The sequence below is a fragment of the Arabidopsis thaliana genome, assembly GCF_000001735.4.
Source record: "Arabidopsis thaliana chromosome 1 sequence".
In the NCBI taxonomy this organism is placed as follows: Eukaryota; Viridiplantae; Streptophyta; class Magnoliopsida; order Brassicales; family Brassicaceae; genus Arabidopsis; species Arabidopsis thaliana.
Window position 1 is genome coordinate 16,204,209 of NC_003070.9, and position 18,627 is coordinate 16,222,835.

General features: G+C 35.0%; 3 protein-coding genes and 1 pseudogene across 4 annotated transcripts; 1 reads left to right on the forward strand and 3 right to left on the reverse strand.

The window, feature by feature from the left end:
* Positions 1-4,482: 4,482 nt before the first annotated feature.
* AT1G43070 lies at positions 4,483-5,541 on the forward strand (annotated as a pseudogene; the record flags this gene model as incomplete). Its single annotated transcript has 1 exon — positions 4,483-5,541.
* Positions 5,542-9,786: 4,245 nt separating this feature from the next.
* AT1G43080 (Pectin lyase-like superfamily protein) lies at positions 9,787-11,620 on the reverse strand (the record flags this gene model as incomplete). The annotated part of the gene is made up of 4 exons (NM_103463.1): positions 9,787-10,020; positions 10,113-10,637; positions 10,850-11,161; positions 11,477-11,620. The coding sequence occupies 4 exons, from the start codon at positions 11,618-11,620 to the stop codon at positions 9,787-9,789; spliced, it is 1,215 nt and encodes a 404-aa protein (NP_175003.1).
* A 1,368-nt stretch (positions 11,621-12,988) lies between these two features.
* On the reverse strand, positions 12,989-14,942 carry AT1G43090 (Pectin lyase-like superfamily protein; the record flags this gene model as incomplete). The annotated part of the gene is made up of 4 exons (NM_103464.1): positions 12,989-13,342; positions 13,435-13,959; positions 14,172-14,483; positions 14,799-14,942. 4 exons carry the CDS (start codon positions 14,940-14,942, stop codon positions 12,989-12,991), a joined length of 1,335 nt encoding a protein of 444 aa, NP_175004.1.
* Positions 14,943-16,310: 1,368 nt separating this feature from the next.
* On the reverse strand, positions 16,311-18,265 carry AT1G43100 (Pectin lyase-like superfamily protein; the record flags this gene model as incomplete). The annotated part of the gene is made up of 4 exons (NM_103465.1): positions 16,311-16,664; positions 16,757-17,281; positions 17,495-17,806; positions 18,122-18,265. 4 exons carry the CDS (start codon positions 18,263-18,265, stop codon positions 16,311-16,313), a joined length of 1,335 nt encoding a protein of 444 aa, NP_175005.1.
* Between the last annotated feature and the right edge of the window lie 362 nt (positions 18,266-18,627).

The window sequence follows — 18,627 nt, forward strand, 5'->3', positions numbered from 1 at the left end:
ACCATTTTTTATGTACAAATTCTTCCTGCATTTCTATATACTCTATTATACTTTTACTATGCACATTTGTCTTGTACTTTTGTACTCGAGAGTTTTAGCCCACAAATAATATAAATACATGAGTGTGTGAATCCGACATCCACATTTTGGTGCCGTCTGTGGGGACCTGAAGTTCTCAAGCGTTTCAGAAGTTTCAAGACATAAACAAGCCATATTGCCGATCAAACCATTATCGACGCCCTTAAGATGCTAGCTGACTTCGTAACTACCATCTCGGGAAGTTCGATGACTTGGAGAAGTTATTAGTTGATTGCAAGCAGCCCAGGTAACATTTACTAAAAACTAAATCTTGTTTCTACTCGTGTGGAATTTTTGATTGTAGGAACAAGACAGAAAATCCAGTGAGGATTACTTAGTTCTCCCAATTCTCGTTCTCGCATAACTCTCGTAGCCAACGAGACACCGATAGCTGAAGACTAGGAAACAATCGGAGCTCAATCCCAGCAAGAGATCCCTAGTAAGCTCGATCAAGGAGTCATCCGAGATGAGGAAGAGCTCAAGCGAGGTGGAGAAGACCATATCCCTTTGACACATAAAGCAGACTATGAGAGAGTCCACCATGACCTAAGGGAATTAAATCAAAACTCCACCAAACCACCAGTTCGGCTAAAAACATTGATATGAGAATCACTTAGAGGCATTCAACATATAGAGCACGAAGTTGTTGCATCAAAGGAAGGAGATTCACTTTTGGATATTTCCAAAAAACTCGGCAACGACAAATTTGACGATGCATATCTATCTACCTCTTTGCAAGACATTTTCCCGCTGATTTCTGGATACCATCATAACATTCAACATATGCTCATGATGCCCCAAGAGTCAGCTTTCCAAGGAGCCGGACTTTTCCTTAAACGGAATTGTCTATGAAGAGTTATAATCAGATCTCTGCAAGAGTCACAACATCTCCGAACTCTTAAAACGCAGATACAAGCTGCTACATGGCGAGGTAGTTTCCCGATGACTCTCGACGAACCTCGTGACGATTAACATATCAACGCGTTACCCCAAGAGTAAATTTTTCAAGGAGCCCAAACTTGCTTTGGAAAGAATTGCCCGTCAAGAGATATCGTCAAAGCTCTGAAACAGATGGAACCTCGTGAAGGATAAACTACCAGCGCGTTGCCCCAAGAGTCAACTTCCTAACTAGCACGACTTTGCATCAAACGAAGTTGTCTGTTGATAATTATCGTCAAATCTTTGCACCATGTGCAATCCGTACGAAATTTAAAAAACACAGATCCACGCTTTTCAAACAAGCCCACTTCGGGAAGGGTTTCCCGGCGAACTACCTGGAACCACAAGTCTATTTACATATCAGCGGAAAGCCCCAAGACTTATCTTTCCAGCGAAACCAAGCTTGCATCTGTTAATAAATCTGCGTGGAAGTTCTTGTTATGTACTTGCAGTCGCTTCATTTTGGTGAAATCTAAGTGATGAGTTCGCTTTTCACAAAACTAGATTTCACCCCTCAAGAATTTTTTGGATTCCACCTCTTGGAAAACTATATTCGTTCCGGTGAAATCTAAGTGTTGAGTTCGATCTTCACAAGACTAGATTTCCTCCCTCAAGGATGTTTCCAAGTTCCACCTCTTGGAAAAATATATTCATTTCGGTGAAATCTAAGTGATGAGTTATCTCTTCACAAGACTAGATTTCATCCCTCAAGGATTTTTCCGAGTTCCACCTCTTGGAAAAATATATTAATTTCGGTGAAATCTAAGTGATGAGTTTGCTGTTCACAAGACTAGATTTCATCCCTCAAGGATGTTTCCAAGTTCCACCTCTTGGAAAAATATATTCATTTCGGTGAAATCTAAGTGATGAGTTATCTCTTCATAAGACTAGATTTCATCCCTCAAAGATTTTTCCGAGTTCCACCTCTTGGAAAAATATATTCATTTCGGTGAAATCTAAGTGATGAGTTCGCTCTTCACAAGACTAGATTTCATCCCTCAAGGATTTTTCCGAGTTCCACCTCTTGGAAAAATATATTCATTTCGTGAAATCTAAGTGTTGAGTTCGCTCTTCACAAAACTAGATTTCATCCCTCAAGGATTTTTCCAAGTTCCACCTCTTGGAAAAATATATTCATTTCGGTGAAATCTAAGTGATAAGTTCGCTCTTCACAAGACTAGATTCATCCCTCAAGGATTTTTCCGAGTTCCACCTCTTGGAAAAATATATTCATTTCGGTGAAATCTAAGTGATGAGTTCGCTCTTCACAAGACTAGATTTCATTCCTCAAGGAGTTTTCCAAGTTTCACCTCTTGGAAAAATATATTCATTTCGGTGAAATCTTAGTGATGAGTTCGCTCTTCACAAGACTAGATTTCATGTCTCAAGAATTTTTCCGAGTTCCACCGCTTGGAAAAATATATTCATTTTGGTGAAATCTAAGTGTTGAGTTCGCTCTTCACAAGACTAGATTTCATTCCTCATTGATTTCCAAGTTCCACCTCTTGGAAATATATTCATTTTGGTGAAATTAAGTTTTGAGCTCGCTCTTCACAAGACAAGATTTCATCCCTCAAGGAGTTTTACAAGTTCCACCTCTCAGAAAAATGTATTTCATTTTGGTGAATTCTAAGTGTTGAGTTCGCTCTTCACAAGACTAGATTTCATCCCTTAAAGATACTTTTGATGTCCGACCATCGGAAGAATGTGCTCATTCTGGTGGAATTTACGTATCGATTTAACTCTTCATGGACTCAAATTCCAGGTAATGCGGTGGCGATTCATTTTTTCGGAAGCAAGAAAAAAAAAAGAGAAAAAAACGTCCTATGATTGTCCGAGATGTCCCATTGGCTACACAACCTTAACAAAGAAGTCCTGGACCTCAACAAGACTACAGCTCGTGGTGGCGCAACAACAACCTTGTCACCTTCAAAAAAGGAGCACAAGTTTCGGTAGAAGCAAGGCTGAGTCTACTAAGGTCAACTCAATCGATCAAGCCATGGCACAATGATACAGAGAAGTTTTCATGGAATTTCTTCGGAAATCATTAGCGGATGACCTTCAACAATTACAACCTTGACATGACAAGATCATATTTGCTCAAAAACATTTGGATCATGTATGAAGCATCGAAAATAAGTTCAACTATGGTGTACACGTTTACTCCTTAACGTGAAAAGTCTCCATCTTAAGTTACGCAAAATTGTTATGACGAGAAGCATACATATCTAAGACCAAAACGGTGGGGCCGTCTTCCAAATAATACAAAGCAACGTCAAGCCGCTTCGGAGGTGGTCCATAACATCTATGGGATGAAGACAACTGAAGTCATTATCTACAAGCAAATAAAGCGATTCTTCTCCAAAGTATAGGAGAATTTTATAGCATTATCACTTGACGTGATTAACGAATCGTTGCTACAAATTTGGAGTCCTTATTTATATCATCACCCGAAATTCAAGGAGTCAACATTCCACATTTATCAACAAGAAGCGATTCAAGTTTGAAGAGACAACTTTGATGCTTTACGACGGTCTTCTAATACTGTTTACCTTCATGGAGATGCGAATTCGATTTGGTGGAATCTAAGTGCTTAGTTCGCTCTTCAGGAAATTAGATTCCATCCGATAGAGATTTTTTCAAGCTCTAACTCTTGGGAAAATGAGTTCATTTTGATGGAATCTAAGTTTTTTGTTTCCTCCTCACAAAATTAGATTCCATCCCGAAGAGATTTGTCCAAGTTCTAACTCTTGGAGAAATGTATTTATTTCCTTGGAATCTTAGTGTTGAGTTTGGTTGTCACGAGATTAGATTCCACCCTGAGGAGATTATGCCAAGTTCTAACTCTTGGAAAAATGTGTTTGTTCTGGTGGAATTTAATCGTTATGTTCACTCTTCATGAGATTCCATCCAGAAGTGGAAGACGAGAAGTTTATTCCGAGCAAACAATTAGATGGAAGTGGAAGACAAGAAGATTAGCTTCACTTCACAAAGAAAAGTAAGCTCACTATGCCAATTGTTATTGTCCCTTCCAGGAAACCGAAGTTAAAGGGCAACAAAGAGATCAAACTACTTGGATTAAACCCGTTTAACAATTATGTGGAGAGACCATCTCTAGGAAAAAGAAGATTTAAACAACCATCTCTTACAACATGGAGTTGCGTTAAGAAGGCATACGACATCATCCATAGAGTAAATGATCATACTACAAAAGATGGTACCGATTTGAAGAAGCATCTTGCTGAGCTACGGACAATTGGTGACCTCGCAAAACCTCGACATCCGAGAGTTCGTGAAAACTTACCACGAAGAAAAGGCGGAAGCTGAAAATTCATCACTAGCTTAGAAAATACCTAAAACGTCTAATCCCGGAGTTGCTTTTGGTTCTAAGAAGAAGATTAAAATTGTCATGAACGAGTCTAAGTTTTGTAGAGATTCGATCACTATACAATCAAAAAGTTAAAGAGAATGTTCTATTAAAGGCGAGCACAAGCGACAAACTCGAACACGCTAGAGCAATCATAATGTTTAAGGAAGAAGAAATTCGTCACCTCGCAGAACCTCATGACGTTGATTTTTGTCCTCACCTTAGACGTGGCTGACGTCGGAGTTTCAAGGATTGTGATTGATGTTGGAAGTTTGGTCGATCTACTATTCTTGAGTATGCTTGGAGAGAGTGGAAAGTAGCTAGACTGACATAGTTGGAGCACCGTGGATTTATCGAATCAAGAAGTGATTCTAGAATTATCAAGCAGGCAAGTAGTGGATGACGTCATAATCGAAGTGGCCATCGATGAAAAAGATCATGAGCGAAGAGTTCGGAAAGGAGTAGCATCTAGTTACAACCAAATAATGATGAATCCTCACGATTAAGAAAAATACATCGTTCACCACCAACCGAGGTATATACTATTTTACGATCATATCGATTGAACTAAAAATGTAGGTGTGACATACCAACCATTTGCGAACAAGATGATCAAGAATCACCTCGGAAAATGATGGAGGTCTATGTAGACATGCTCGTGAAGTCGTCAAAAGAGAGCGGTCACATTTAAGACTTGGGAGAATGCTTCAATATCTTGAACAAGTTTTAGAAGAAGTTAAATCTTACCAAGGAGACATTCTGAGTCCCATCCGGAGAATTCCTCGGTTACTTAGTAACAAAGAGAGAAACCAAAGCAAACCCAAGACAGATTAACGCTCTTTTCGAACATGCCAGCCCCGAGGAACATCAAAGATGTCTGAAGACTCTTTGGTACGATTACCGCGTTGAACCGGTTAACATCTCAATCAACGGATAAATGCCTTTCTTTCTATCAAATACTAAAAGGGAACAAGGAGTTTAGTTGGATGAAAGATGCTTTCGGTCAACTAAAGACATACTTAAATGTCGTCTCTAATTCTCTGAAGCCGGAAGCCGATGAAAAATTATACTTATACATCTCATTTTCAAATCATGCCGTTAGTGGAGTAATAATTTGTGAAGACCGAGGAGAGTGAAAGCCGATTCGTTACTTGGGCAAGTCATCAACCAGTCCGGAATTAAGTTACACAATAATGGAGAAACTTGCTCTTGATGTAGTCACTTCAACTTGGAAGCTGCAACCTTATCTATGTTTCATCCAATCATAGTTCAAACTCTTGGGAAAATTGGTTCATTTCGGCGGAGTCTAAGTGTTCAATTCGCTCTTCACGAAACTAGATCTCACCCCGAGAAGATTTTTCCAAGTTCCAATTCTTGGAAAAATAAGATTATTTTGGTGGACTATAAGTGTTGAGTTCACTCTTCACAAAACTATCTCGAGAAGATTTTTCCAAGTTCCAACTCTTGGAAAAATAAAATCATTTCGGTGAAATCTAAGTGTTGAATTCGCTCTTCACAAATTTAAATATCACTTCCCATCAACAACCATTTGTGACGAAATCTTTGAGTACAAGCTCGGAAGAAGATCTTCAGTTTTCTCTCTAGATTGCGGCTCAATAACCTGCCTTCGTATTCTATAAGCAGAATACACTTTGTAAACTCAAGCTTATAGCTCCCATGCGATAGTCGAGTTCACTTTGCAACAACTAAACTCGAAGTCAGCTCCCATGCATAACTCGAGTTTAATTCTCATACTAAAACTCCATGATTAAACTGACGAGTTCGAGTCAATAAAATGAATTCAGTCCTCTTGGACACGGGGTCGACTAGCAAAACAAAGATCTTTACGGTCAAGTTTAGTCGATCAACCTAATACTTCTTAAGCCGAGCACAGTTCTCGCAATCAAAGAAAGTTCGAAGATTGACTTCGGGGGTCTGATCAACCTATTTCTCTCTTAGCCACATGGCCCAAATTTCTCTTAGCCACATGGCCCAAATTTTCGAAAAGTACGGACTTTGCAAATCCGGGAACTTCGAAACAAATACTTAAAGCAAGTATCATTGCAAAGCCTCTAAGGTAACGCAAAGGAAAAATGTTCAAAAGATCCCTCGAGCAAACAACCAATAAGTGTTAAAACCCCTTGGGAAAATAGAAAATTCCCTCTCGGGAAAGTCGTGTTTATAAAATAAATTGGGACAAATCCCGAATATTATGGTCATAGCCATGAAAGAGTTAAGTTGGGCCGAAAGCCTCATCAACATTCGGTGTAATTTCGTCTTGGTTCGGAGTAGCAATGGTCGTTCCTTGCTCGCGAGTTTCTGTTTTGTACTTAGGAGTTGAACATGAGCCGGATGAAGTATCGGCAACAATTTGGACATACATTTTGGCGAGTTCGAGATCAGCTTGCAGGAACTTAGTCCAAATTCATCTCCGGCACCTTAACAAGAAAATTGGTCCTCCGACCAAGTCAACTTACTCGAAGAACTGGGGAGCTTATGTTGATACCGGATCCCGCAAACTGGATCTCTTAAGTATTTCGAAGGCCCATCAGTTTTCAAGCCCAAGAAGAACCATGTTGCACAAAGGAGGTGGTCAAATCTTGACATTAATTTGTAGTTTAATTCATGGATTAATGACTATGGTCAAAGGAATAAACTTGTCATTCAAGTTTATGAATTGATTGTGGAAGTTATTTTGTGAATTAATTCTATAATTAATAGCCAAATAATGGCACATTGGAAGAAGGAAAGAGACCATAAAAGAGAGGTGAAGACTCCAAGAAAAGGGGGCTAGAGATTCTACATTTTCACCATAAATCGTAATATTAAACATTGTTATTTTCTGATAAATACACAAAAGATTACTTCTTCCCTTTTTATGTAAGATCTTTATACAAGAAATACTATACCACTTTTTATGTACAAATTCTTCCTGCATTTCCATGGTTACCCTTAAAATATTTGGATCTTCTTATTCATTTCACCACTCCAAATAGCTGACTCTCATCTTTAGACCAGTTTCCTCACACCCTAACCTAAGCCTTCTTTCAAGTCATATATCACTTGTGAGTGTTTGTTAGGTCTTATTTCGATTAAGCTTGGTAGAAAGTGTTAGGTTCGTAACGACAAAGATAGTATCTCATATAGTTCTAGTTCGCGTTATCCGGACTAGATAAGACTAGGTGGATACTTATACTAAGGGTTGGGAAGAGTTTAAATGAGAAAAAGGGTTGGGTTTCATTGTTTACAATAAAAGGGAAAAGGATTTTAGGAGAAGTAAGCTAAAGAAGTTAGAAAAAGTCTAGTAAAGGGTTTGAGATTGTTAAATAAAAAGATTGGGTTATTGTTAGCTAATGAAAAAGGGTAAAAACCTTAAGCTTAAAAGAGATTAAAAACAGAACCTTAGTGCTGAAGAAAGCCAAACCCGCTAGAAATATCGAAGAAAAAAAAAAGATTCTCCTAGAGTTAAGAGAAAAAGAAAAGAATGGGTTAAGAAAGAGTTTAAAAGATCATGAATGCAAAGGGTAGAGTTAAGTTCTTAATTGGGATGGGAGATGGGATTTCCATTAGATCTTCATTGATTATACTTTGGGTAGATGAGATCTTATCTTTGTATGCATAATTTGGGACTTACCTTTAGCATTCTACTAAAGCTTAATCATTCTTGAGAGATCCCTTGTTACTAAAGCTTATTCTTTTAAAGGACCATTTTTGTCTCTTGACCCTTTACCCTTAGTCAAATGAGTTTAATATGGATTGTATAGTATGATCCATGGTTCTTGCTTAATGAATGTTAAAGGGAGTATGCTGATTTGAATGCTTGAATAGACTAAGTTAATGGTTAGGTCGTGTTGTAAAGAAGATGGCTAAAGTTTTTAAGTAGAGATCATTCAACCTAGCACTCTAGAACTACCAACATGGACATTGAGACCATTTATTTTACATGCATATTTTGGTTCTAAATCCCCACCTTCGAACCTCACTCCTAGCCTAGTTCTATTTGTTGCTTGAGGAAAAGCAAAGAGCTAAGTTTGGGGGTGTTAATAACACTAGGTTTTAACCATTTTCAGCCCTTGTTTTTCATGCATTTAGCTTAGTTTCATGTCTCTTTTCATACATTCTTAGTTCATTTTCCTTCCTTTTCACATTTTGCATTGCATTGCATAGCATACTTGCATTTGGAGTGTTTTACATGTGAATCAGGTACTTTTGGATTCAATTTGGGCGTTTCTATCACAAGGAGTGGACTAGCTCGAGTTTGTGCAATCCAAGGAAGGACATGGAGTATACTCGGGATATCTAATCGGCTGGAGATCGAGTGGAGCACACAAGGGAGAAGGAAGAACTATACTCGGCCAATCTACTCGGCAGGAGCTCGAGTGGTGCACATGAGGAAGAAGGGAAGCTGCTCAATTGAAGGTACTCGGCCTAAAGCCGAGTGATGTGACCAAAGGAGGCTACTCGACTTTTCTACTCGACCAAGACCCGAGTGGTGCAACGCCGACTTTCCCATTTTGTCTTTTTCCCAATTAGGGCATCCTAGTATTGCCTATAAATAGACCTCTTATATTTTTATCCAAAATATCTTTGATTTGTTCGCTGGATATTAGGGTTCTTAGATTTTTTTTGCATTTTCTGGTTGTTGTGTTGAGAATCTGAATTTCATTTCTTCTGCAAACTTGTTTATCTTATTGAGATCTATCATTTGCTAAGTTTATAATGATTTCTGGGTTTTATGATTTTTTCTGAATTTTGTTCTATGATGTTCTTCATTGATCTTGAGTAGTCTTCTTCAGAGTTCTTGAGGATGGGTTAGGTTTAGGTGGATTCCTCTGTTCTTTAGCTAGCTAAGTGTTTATATGCATGATTCCCTTCTGTTTTAGGAGTTCTTAATGCTATTTTCTTTCTGATCAATTGAAAATTGATTTCAGACTTTCTCCACCTAATAAGTGTTTGATGAAATGTCTGAACCAACTAATTTCAGAGATTTGTAGACTCTAGCCCAAGACATTGGATGTTTAGACTGCTTATTGATTTTAATAGATTGGTGTTTAAAGCCTGCTTTATTATGTTTCATCAATGAAAGTTGAGATTAGGAAGTGATAAAGTTATGAGGATCATTGTCATGAAAGTGGATTGATCTGGTTTTGAATCTATTGTCTAGGGATAGCTTGATTTAGTTTGTTAGTTAGCTAATGGATTCAGAAGTTAAAAATTTAACCGTTCTGTCGTAGATTTGTTTTGTTGTAGAAAGAACTATTCATTAAGAATTTGTATGTGTGATCATGATATCATATAAACAAGAACATAAAACATAAAATATATACAAAAATTAGGCAATAATATGTAACTAAAAATATCATGTATAACTCAAAAGGTTATTTTTTCGATGGACCATTGAGTCAATCTAGACAATGTTGAGGAACCATCTTACTACGTACAGAACCGTCAACATTCTCGCACATCGCTGTGGAATGACCTTTCTCGAGTCCAGTATGCTTTAGGTTAATATCAATTAGTTCAACATTCTTGCACGGAAAGCTCTTGCTACATTGTAGATTCACTGCCACTATGTTATTCGACGTTCCATATATGTTTTTTAACTTAATGTCTTGGATCTGAACGTGAGACTCACCCTGAACAAGGAAACACAAGTTGTCTTTTGTTTTATATTTCATTGTGATTGAAGAAAAAAATAACCAAGCTTGTTCATGCATATAATGTTAACCTTTTTTTCATGTTCACAAGGTGGGTGAGGGCAATACTTCTGATCAATGTTGATCGGTTTTCCAACGTCAATCATCTGAATATTCTCGTATATGAAGTTAGAAACTACGATTTTTGAAGCCGAAGATTCCCAAGTCTTGATCCGAATACCATCGCTTGTGCCGTTGAAAACTGTGTCTCTTACCGTTAAGTGCTTTACGTCTTTCTCGTCTTTGTTCTTCCCTAAGCTTCCAACACTGATCCCATGTCCAGGACCACACTTGATGTTAGAGATATCAAGGTTAGTGGTCCCAGAGAGAATGGCAATACAATCATCTCCGGTACCGATGTTTGTGTTTGAGATGTGAATGTTGCTACAAGAACCCATTTTGATACCGTCAGTATTTGGGCTATCACCGGGAGCTGTTATAGTGACGCCGGTAATGTTGAAGCGATGGACAGAGAAGAAGTTAAAGTGTCCCATTTTGCTGTTGAGTGATGTTATGTCTTTGATTCTTGAGTTGTTCACGAATGCAAATCCCATAGTCTGTAAACATTTCAAATTTTATCATATCACTAGAAACAAAGAGTAGATACTTCAATTCATTTGTATATAATAAATATATATGGTTAAAAAATAAATGATCAAAATATACTTGTTACCATTGTATAATACAGTTTCAATGTAAACAATATATAATCATATTTTCTCAAACAAGAAATATATTATAAAAAGAAAAGCTTAAGAAGAAACGGTACCATAGCTAGTTTAGGACAATTAGTGTTTTTGTGGCAGTCATTGAGTGGCCAAGAGTATTTTCCTTGGCCGTCAAGTGTACCGGAACCGGAGATAGAGAGATTGTTGATGTACCGGAAGTTGATCCATGTGTCCTGCTTAATGTCCCTAGGGTTTGCAGGAGCCAATAAAGTTCCATCGATGACAAATTCAATAGGATTTTTGCATGGACCCACAAACTCTACACCACCGAGATAGAATGTTCCTTTCGGTACGTAGATTTTACTACTTCCACTTATCCTTGTGCATGCACGTTTCCATACACTTGTGAATGCCTAATTTTGTATATGTTAAGAATAAGATAGGTTAATTATTAAACAAAAAAATCCATAGAAGTTGATAAAAGATTTAGTTAAATTTAATTGGTTAATATAATACCAATCCATATATTGTTATGTAGAAAGTCAAGAAGATTTATATATACTATCATATCAAAATGTTTTTTCAACATATATTATTAGATTATTTAAATGTATTTTGATATTGAGTTGAGCTTATTTCAATGTATTTGGAAGCCAATATAAATTGGGAATCAACAAAACTAAATAAATAACTATTAACATTGATTAGAAAAGTTATTGTGTACATACATTGGCATTATCAGTTTTTCCGTCTGGTCTAGAACCATAGCGTCGGACGTTGAAAACCTTTGGTCTGATAGTCGGACGACTTGCAACAGCAATGAACAAGAAAGACAAACACAAAGCTTTAAACGTAGAAGCGATGGAGACCATCTTATTCTTTTGTTTGGGTATATGGAGATATAACAAAAAGGTGCTGTTTAATAATAGTTGTTCTTATAGTGTAAGACACAATGAGAAGTGTTCGCACATTTTATCTATTTATATAGAGTTAACATGTCTCAACAGACTGTTAAAAGCACTTGATTATTGTTATCAGTTAACTACTAAATATGGGCGGCTTCTTTATAATGATCGTGATTGGTTAATATACTGTTATGATGATTTTTTGAGTGTATATTGTTTAGTTTTTAATCTCTTCATTAAAACAGAATCTTAATTTTGGGAAATGTGCCAATAAGATTACCTATAATTTGTTTCTTTTTTTAATGGGTTTTAATTTAAATTGCATAAAACCAAAATGTTTTCGAAATGATTTCTTTGTGGATTTTATTTTTATTTTGATGGATACTAAACTTTAGTATTTACATTATTTTGTAAACTTGTATTTATTCAAAATTTTCATAAGATATAACGATTAAATTGCTACACGCATTTGCATGCCTAAAATTGCATATCTCCATTACTCTACTTGATGTTTTTTATTCATAAATCACAACATGCTAGTAAAATGAATATATAATTACTTACTAGATTAAATAATTAATGAAAATTTTCACTTTCTTAATATCATAAAAAACAAATTGCGGTCTCTAAACGAAAAGTACAAGAAAATACAAAGGTGATAATAAAAATTTCAAATTGTTTCTATGTGAACAATCAAAATGTTTCTTAATTATATTCTTCTTCTTCATCTTTTTCGGCAATCTCGATGTCTCTCTGATCTGTCAGTCAAGGTCCTTCTTGGCGATTTAGTAAGTAGGTGATGGAAGTCGTTGCCCTTCCGGTGTAAAATTCTCCTTGCGATGTACGACGGCATTTTGTGAACTTTGCGTTGCCTAAACACATGATATACATTATTGTGTCATGCTATTTGCCAATATTTTGGGTAATGGAGGAGGCTCGAGCTTTGATTTTTAATTCACAAAAACTTATGACATCAATAAATAATTTAAATATAGGGAAATTTTCTAATAGCACATTTAAATTAAAAACACTTATAAATAGTTTTTAATTAAACATATTTTTATAAGTAAGTATGAGAAGAAAAAGATAATAGTTTTTCAATTGTTTATTAGAATTATATAAACATTTAAATTAAAATTATTTAATAAAAGTTACAATAAACCGAACAAACCTTAAAAGATATTTATTGAGATTTTCCTTATTAGTTTGATTCTAGTAAAGTGTAATTGTTACTAAGTATGATGGTAAAATTATTGGAAGTTAAACATTTAACCGTTCTTTCTTAGATTTGTTTTGTTGTAGAATGAACTATTCATTAAGAATTTGTATGTGTGATCATGATATCATATAAACAAGAACATAAAACATAAAATATATACAAAAATTAGGCAATAATATGTAACTAAAAATATCATGTATAACCCAAAAGGTTATTTTTTCGATGGACCATTGAGTCAATCTAGACAATGTTGAGGAACCATTCTTACCACGTACAGAACCGTCAACATTCTCGCACATCGCTGTGGAATGACCTTTCTCGAGTCCAGTATGCTTTAGGTTAATATCAATTAGTTCAACATTCTTGCACGGAAAGCTCTTGCTACATTGTAGATTCACTGCCACTATGTTATTCGACGTTCCATATATGTTTTTTAACTTAATGTCTTGGATCTGAACGTGAGACTTACCCTGAACAAGGAAACACAAGTTGTCTTTTGTTTTATATTTCATTGTAATTGAAGAAAAAAATAACCAAGCTTGTTCATGCATATAATGTTAACCTTTTTTTCATGTTCACAAGGTGGGTGAGGGCAATACTTCTGATCAATGTTGATCGGTTTTCCAACGTCAATCATCTGAATATTCTCGTATATGAAGTTAGAAACTACGAGTTTTGAAGCCGAAGATTCCCAAGTCTTGATCCGAATACCATCGCTTGTGCCGTTGAAAACTGTGTCTCTTACCGTTAAGTGCTTTACGTCTTTCTCGTCTTTGTTCTTCCCTAAGCTTCCAACACTGATCCCATGTCCAGGACCACACTTGACGTTAGAGATATCAAGGTTAGTGGTCCCAGAGAGAATGGCAATACAATCATCTCCGGTACCGATGTTTGTGTTTGAGATGTGAATGTTGCTACAAGAACCCATTTTGATACCGTCAGTATTTGGGCTATCACCGGGAGCTGTTATAGTGACGCCGGTAATGTTGAAGCGATGGACAGAGAAGAAGTTAAAGTGTCCCATTTTGCTGTTGAGTGATGTTATGTCTTTGATTCTTGAGTTGTTCACGAATGCAAATCCCATAGTCTGTAAACATTTCAAATTTTATCATATCACTAGAAACAAAGAGTAGATACTTCAATTCATTTGTGTATAATAAATATATATGGTTCAAAAATAAATGATCAAAATATACTTGTTACCATTGTATAATACAGTTTCATTGTAAATAATATATAATCATATTTTCTCAAAGAAGAAATATATTATAAAAAGAAAAGCGTAAGAAAAAATGGTACCATAGCTAGTTTAGGACAATTGGTGTTTTTGTGGCAGTCATTGAGTGGCCAAGAGTATTTTCCTTGGCCGTCAAGTGTACCGGAACCGGAGATAGAGAGATTGTTGATGTACCGGAAGTTGATCCATGTGTCCTGCTTAATGTCCCTAGGGTTTGCAGGAGCCAATAAAGTTCCATCGATGACAAATTCAATAGGATTTTTGCATGGACCCACAAACTCTACACCACCGAGGTAGAATGTTCCTTTCGGTACGTAGATTTTACTACTTCCACTTATCCTTGTGCATGCATGTTTCCATACACTTGTGAATGCCTAATTTTGTTTATGTTAAGAATAAGATAGGTTAATTATTAAACAAAAAAATCCATAGAAGTTGATAAAAGATTTAGTTAAATTTAATTGGTTAATATAATACCAATCCATATATTGTTATGTAGAAAGTCAAGAAGATTTATATATACTATCATATCAAAATGTTTTTTCAACATATATTATTAGATTATTTAAATGTATTTTGATATTGAGTTGAGCTTATTTCAATGTATTTGGAAGCCAATATAAATTGGGAATCAACAAAACTAAATAAATAACTATTAACATTTATTAGAAAAGTTATTGTGTACATACATTGGCATTATCAGTTTTTCCGTCTGGTCTAGAACCATAGCGTCGGACGTTGAAAACCTTTGGTCTGATAGTCGGACGACTTGCAACAACAATGAACAAGAAAGACAAACACAAAGCTTTAAACGTAGAAGCGATGGAGACCATCTTATTCTTTTGTTTGGGTCTATGGAGATATAACAAAAAGGTGCTGTTTAATAATAGTTGTTCTTATAGTGTAAGACACAATGAGAAGTGTTCGCACATTTTATCTATTTATATAGAGTTAACATGTCTCAACAGACTGTTAAAAGCACTTGATTATTGTTATCAGTTAACTACTAAATATGGGCGGCTTCTTTATAATGATCGTGATTGGTTAATATACTGTTATGATGATTTTTTGAGTGTATATTGTTTAGTTTTTAATCTCTTCATTAAAACAGAATCTTAATTTTGGGAAATGTGCCAATAAGATTACCTATAATTTGTTTCTTTTTTTAATGGGTTTTAATTTAAATTGCATAAAACCAAAATGTTTTCGAAATGATTTCTTTGTGGATTTTATTTTTATTTTGATGGATACTAAACTTTAGTATTTACATTATTTTGTAAACTTGTATTTATTCAAAATTTTCATAAGATATAACGATTAAATTGCTACACGCATTTGCATGCCTAAAATTGCATATCTCCATTACTCTACTTGATGTTTTTTATTCATAAATCACAACATGCTAGTAAAATGAATATATAATTACTTACTAGATTAAATAATTAATGAAAATTTTCACTTTCTTAATATCATAAAAAACAAATTGCGGTCTCTAAACGAAAAGTACAAGAAAATACAAAGGTGATAATAAAAATTTCAAATTGTTTCTATGTGAACAATCAAAATGTTTCTTAATTATATTCTTCTTCTTCATCTTTTTCGGCAATCTCGATGTCTCTCTGATCTGTCAGTCAAGGTCCTTCTTGGCGATTTAGTAAGTAGGTGATGGAAGTCGTTGCCCTTCCGGTGTAAAATTCTCCTTGCGATGTACGACGGCATTTTGTGAACTTTGCGTTGCCTAAACACATGATATACATTATTGTGTCATGCTATTTGCCAATATTTTGGGTAATGGAGGAAGCTCGAGCTTTGATTTTTAATTCACAAAAACTTATGACATCAATAAATAATTTAAATATAGGGAAATTTTCTAATAGCACATTTAAATTAAAAACAGTTATAAATAGTTTTTAATTAAACATATTTTTATAAGTAAGTATGAGAAGAAAAAGATAATACTTTTTCAATTGTTTATTAGAATTATATAAACATTTAAATTAAAATTATTTAATAAAAGTTACAATAAACCGAACAAACCTTAAAAGATATTTATTGAGATTTTCCTTATTAGTTTGATTCTAGTAAAGTGTAATTGTTACTAAGTATGATGGTAAAATTATTGGAAGTTAAACATTTAACCGTTCTTTCTTAGATTTGTTTTGTTGTAGAATGAACTATTCATTAAGAATTTGTATGTGTGATCATGATATCATATAAACAAGAACATAAAACATAAAATATATACAAAAATTAGGCAATAATATGTAACTAAAAATATCATGTATAACCCAAAAGGTTATTTTTTCGATGGACCATTGAGTCAATCTAGACAATGTTGAGGAACCATTCTTACCACGTACAGAACCGTCAACATTCTCGCACATCGCTGTGGAATGACCTTTCTCGAGTCCAGTATGCTTTAGGTTAATATCAATTAGTTCAACATTCTTGCACGGAAAGCTCTTGCTACATTGTAGATTCACTGCCACTATGTTATTCGACGTTCCATATATGTTTTTTAACTTAATGTCTTGGATCTGAACGTGAGACTTACCCTGAACAAGGAAACACAAGTTGTCTTTTGTTTTATATTTCATTGTAATTGAAGAAAAAAATAACCAAGCTTGTTCATGCATATAATGTTAACCTTTTTTTCATGTTCACAAGGTGGGTGAGGGCAATACTTCTGATCAATGTTGATCGGTTTTCCAACGTCAATCATCTGAATATTCTCGTATATGAAGTTAGAAACTACGAGTTTTGAAGCCGAAGATTCCCAAGTCTTGATCCGAATACCATCGCTTGTGCCGTTGAAAACTGTGTCTCTTACCGTTAAGTGCTTTACGTCTTTCTCGTCTTTGTTCTTCCCTAAGCTTCCAACACTGATCCCATGTCCAGGACCACACTTGACGTTAGAGATATCAAGGTTAGTGGTCCCAGAGAGAATGGCAATACAATCATCTCCGGTACCGATGTTTGTGTTTGAGATGTGAATGTTGCTACAAGAACCCATTTTGATACCGTCAGTATTTGGGCTATCACCGGGAGCTGTTATAGTGACGCCGGTAATGTTGAAGCGATGGACAGAGAAGAAGTTAAAGTGTCCCATTTTGCTGTTGAGTGATGTTATGTCTTTGATTCTTGAGTTGTTCACGAATGCAAATCCCATAGTCTGTAAACATTTCAAATTTTATCATATCACTAGAAACAAAGAGTAGATACTTCAATTCATTTGTGTATAAAAAATATATATGGTTCAAAAATAAATGATCAAAATGTACTTGTTACCATTGTATAATACAGTTTCATTGTAAACAATATATAATCATATTTTCTCAAAGAAGAAATATATTATAAAAAAAAAAAGCGTAAGAAGAAATGGTACCATAGCTAGTTCAGGACAATTGGTGTTTTTGTGGCAGTCATTGAGTGGCCAAGAGTATTTTCCTTGGCCGTCAAGTGTACCGGAACCGGAGATAGAGAGATTGTTGATGTACCGGAAGTTGATCCATGTGTCCTGCTTAATGTCCCTAGGGTTTGCAGGAGCCAATAAAGTTCCATCGATGACAAATTCAATAGGATTTTTGTATGGACCTACAAACTCTACACCACCGAGGTAGAATTTTCCTTTCGGTACGTAGATTTTACTACTTCCACTTATCCTTGTGCATGCACGTTTCCATACACTTGTGAATGCCTAATTTTGTATATGTTAAGAATAAGATAGGTTAATTATTAAACAAAAAAATCCATAGAAGTTGATAAAAGATTTAGTTAAATTTAATTGGTTAATATAATACCAATCCATATATTGTTATGTAGAAAGTCAAGAAGATTTATATATACTATCATATCAAAATATTTTTTCAACATATATTATTAGATTATTTAAATGTATTTTGATATTGAGTTGAGCTTATTTCAATGTATTTGGAAGCCAATATAAATTGGGAATCAACAAAACTAAATAAATAACTATTAACATTGATTAGAAAAGTTATTGTGTACATACATTGGCATTATCAGTTTTTCCGTCTGGTCTAGAACCATAGCGTCGGACGTTGAAAACCTTTGGTCTGATAGTCGGACGACTTGCAACAGCAATGAACAAGAAAGACAAACACAAAGCTTTAAACGTAGAAGCGATGGAGACCATCTTATTCTTTTGTTTGGGTATATGGAGATATAACAAAAAGGTGCTGTTTAATAATAGTTGTTCTAATAGTGTAAGACACAATGAGAAGTGTTCGCACATTTTATCTATTTATATAGAGTTAACATGTCTCAACAGACTGTTAAAAGCACTTGATTATTGTTATCAGTTAACTACTAAATATGGGCGGCTTCTTTATAATGATCGTGATTGGTTAATATACTGTTATGATGATTTTTTGAGTGTATATTGTTTAGTTTTTAATCTCTTCATTAAAACAGAATCTTAATTTTGGGAAATGTGCCAATAAGATTACCTATAATTTGTTTCTTTTTTTAATGGGTTTTAATTTAAATTGCATAAAA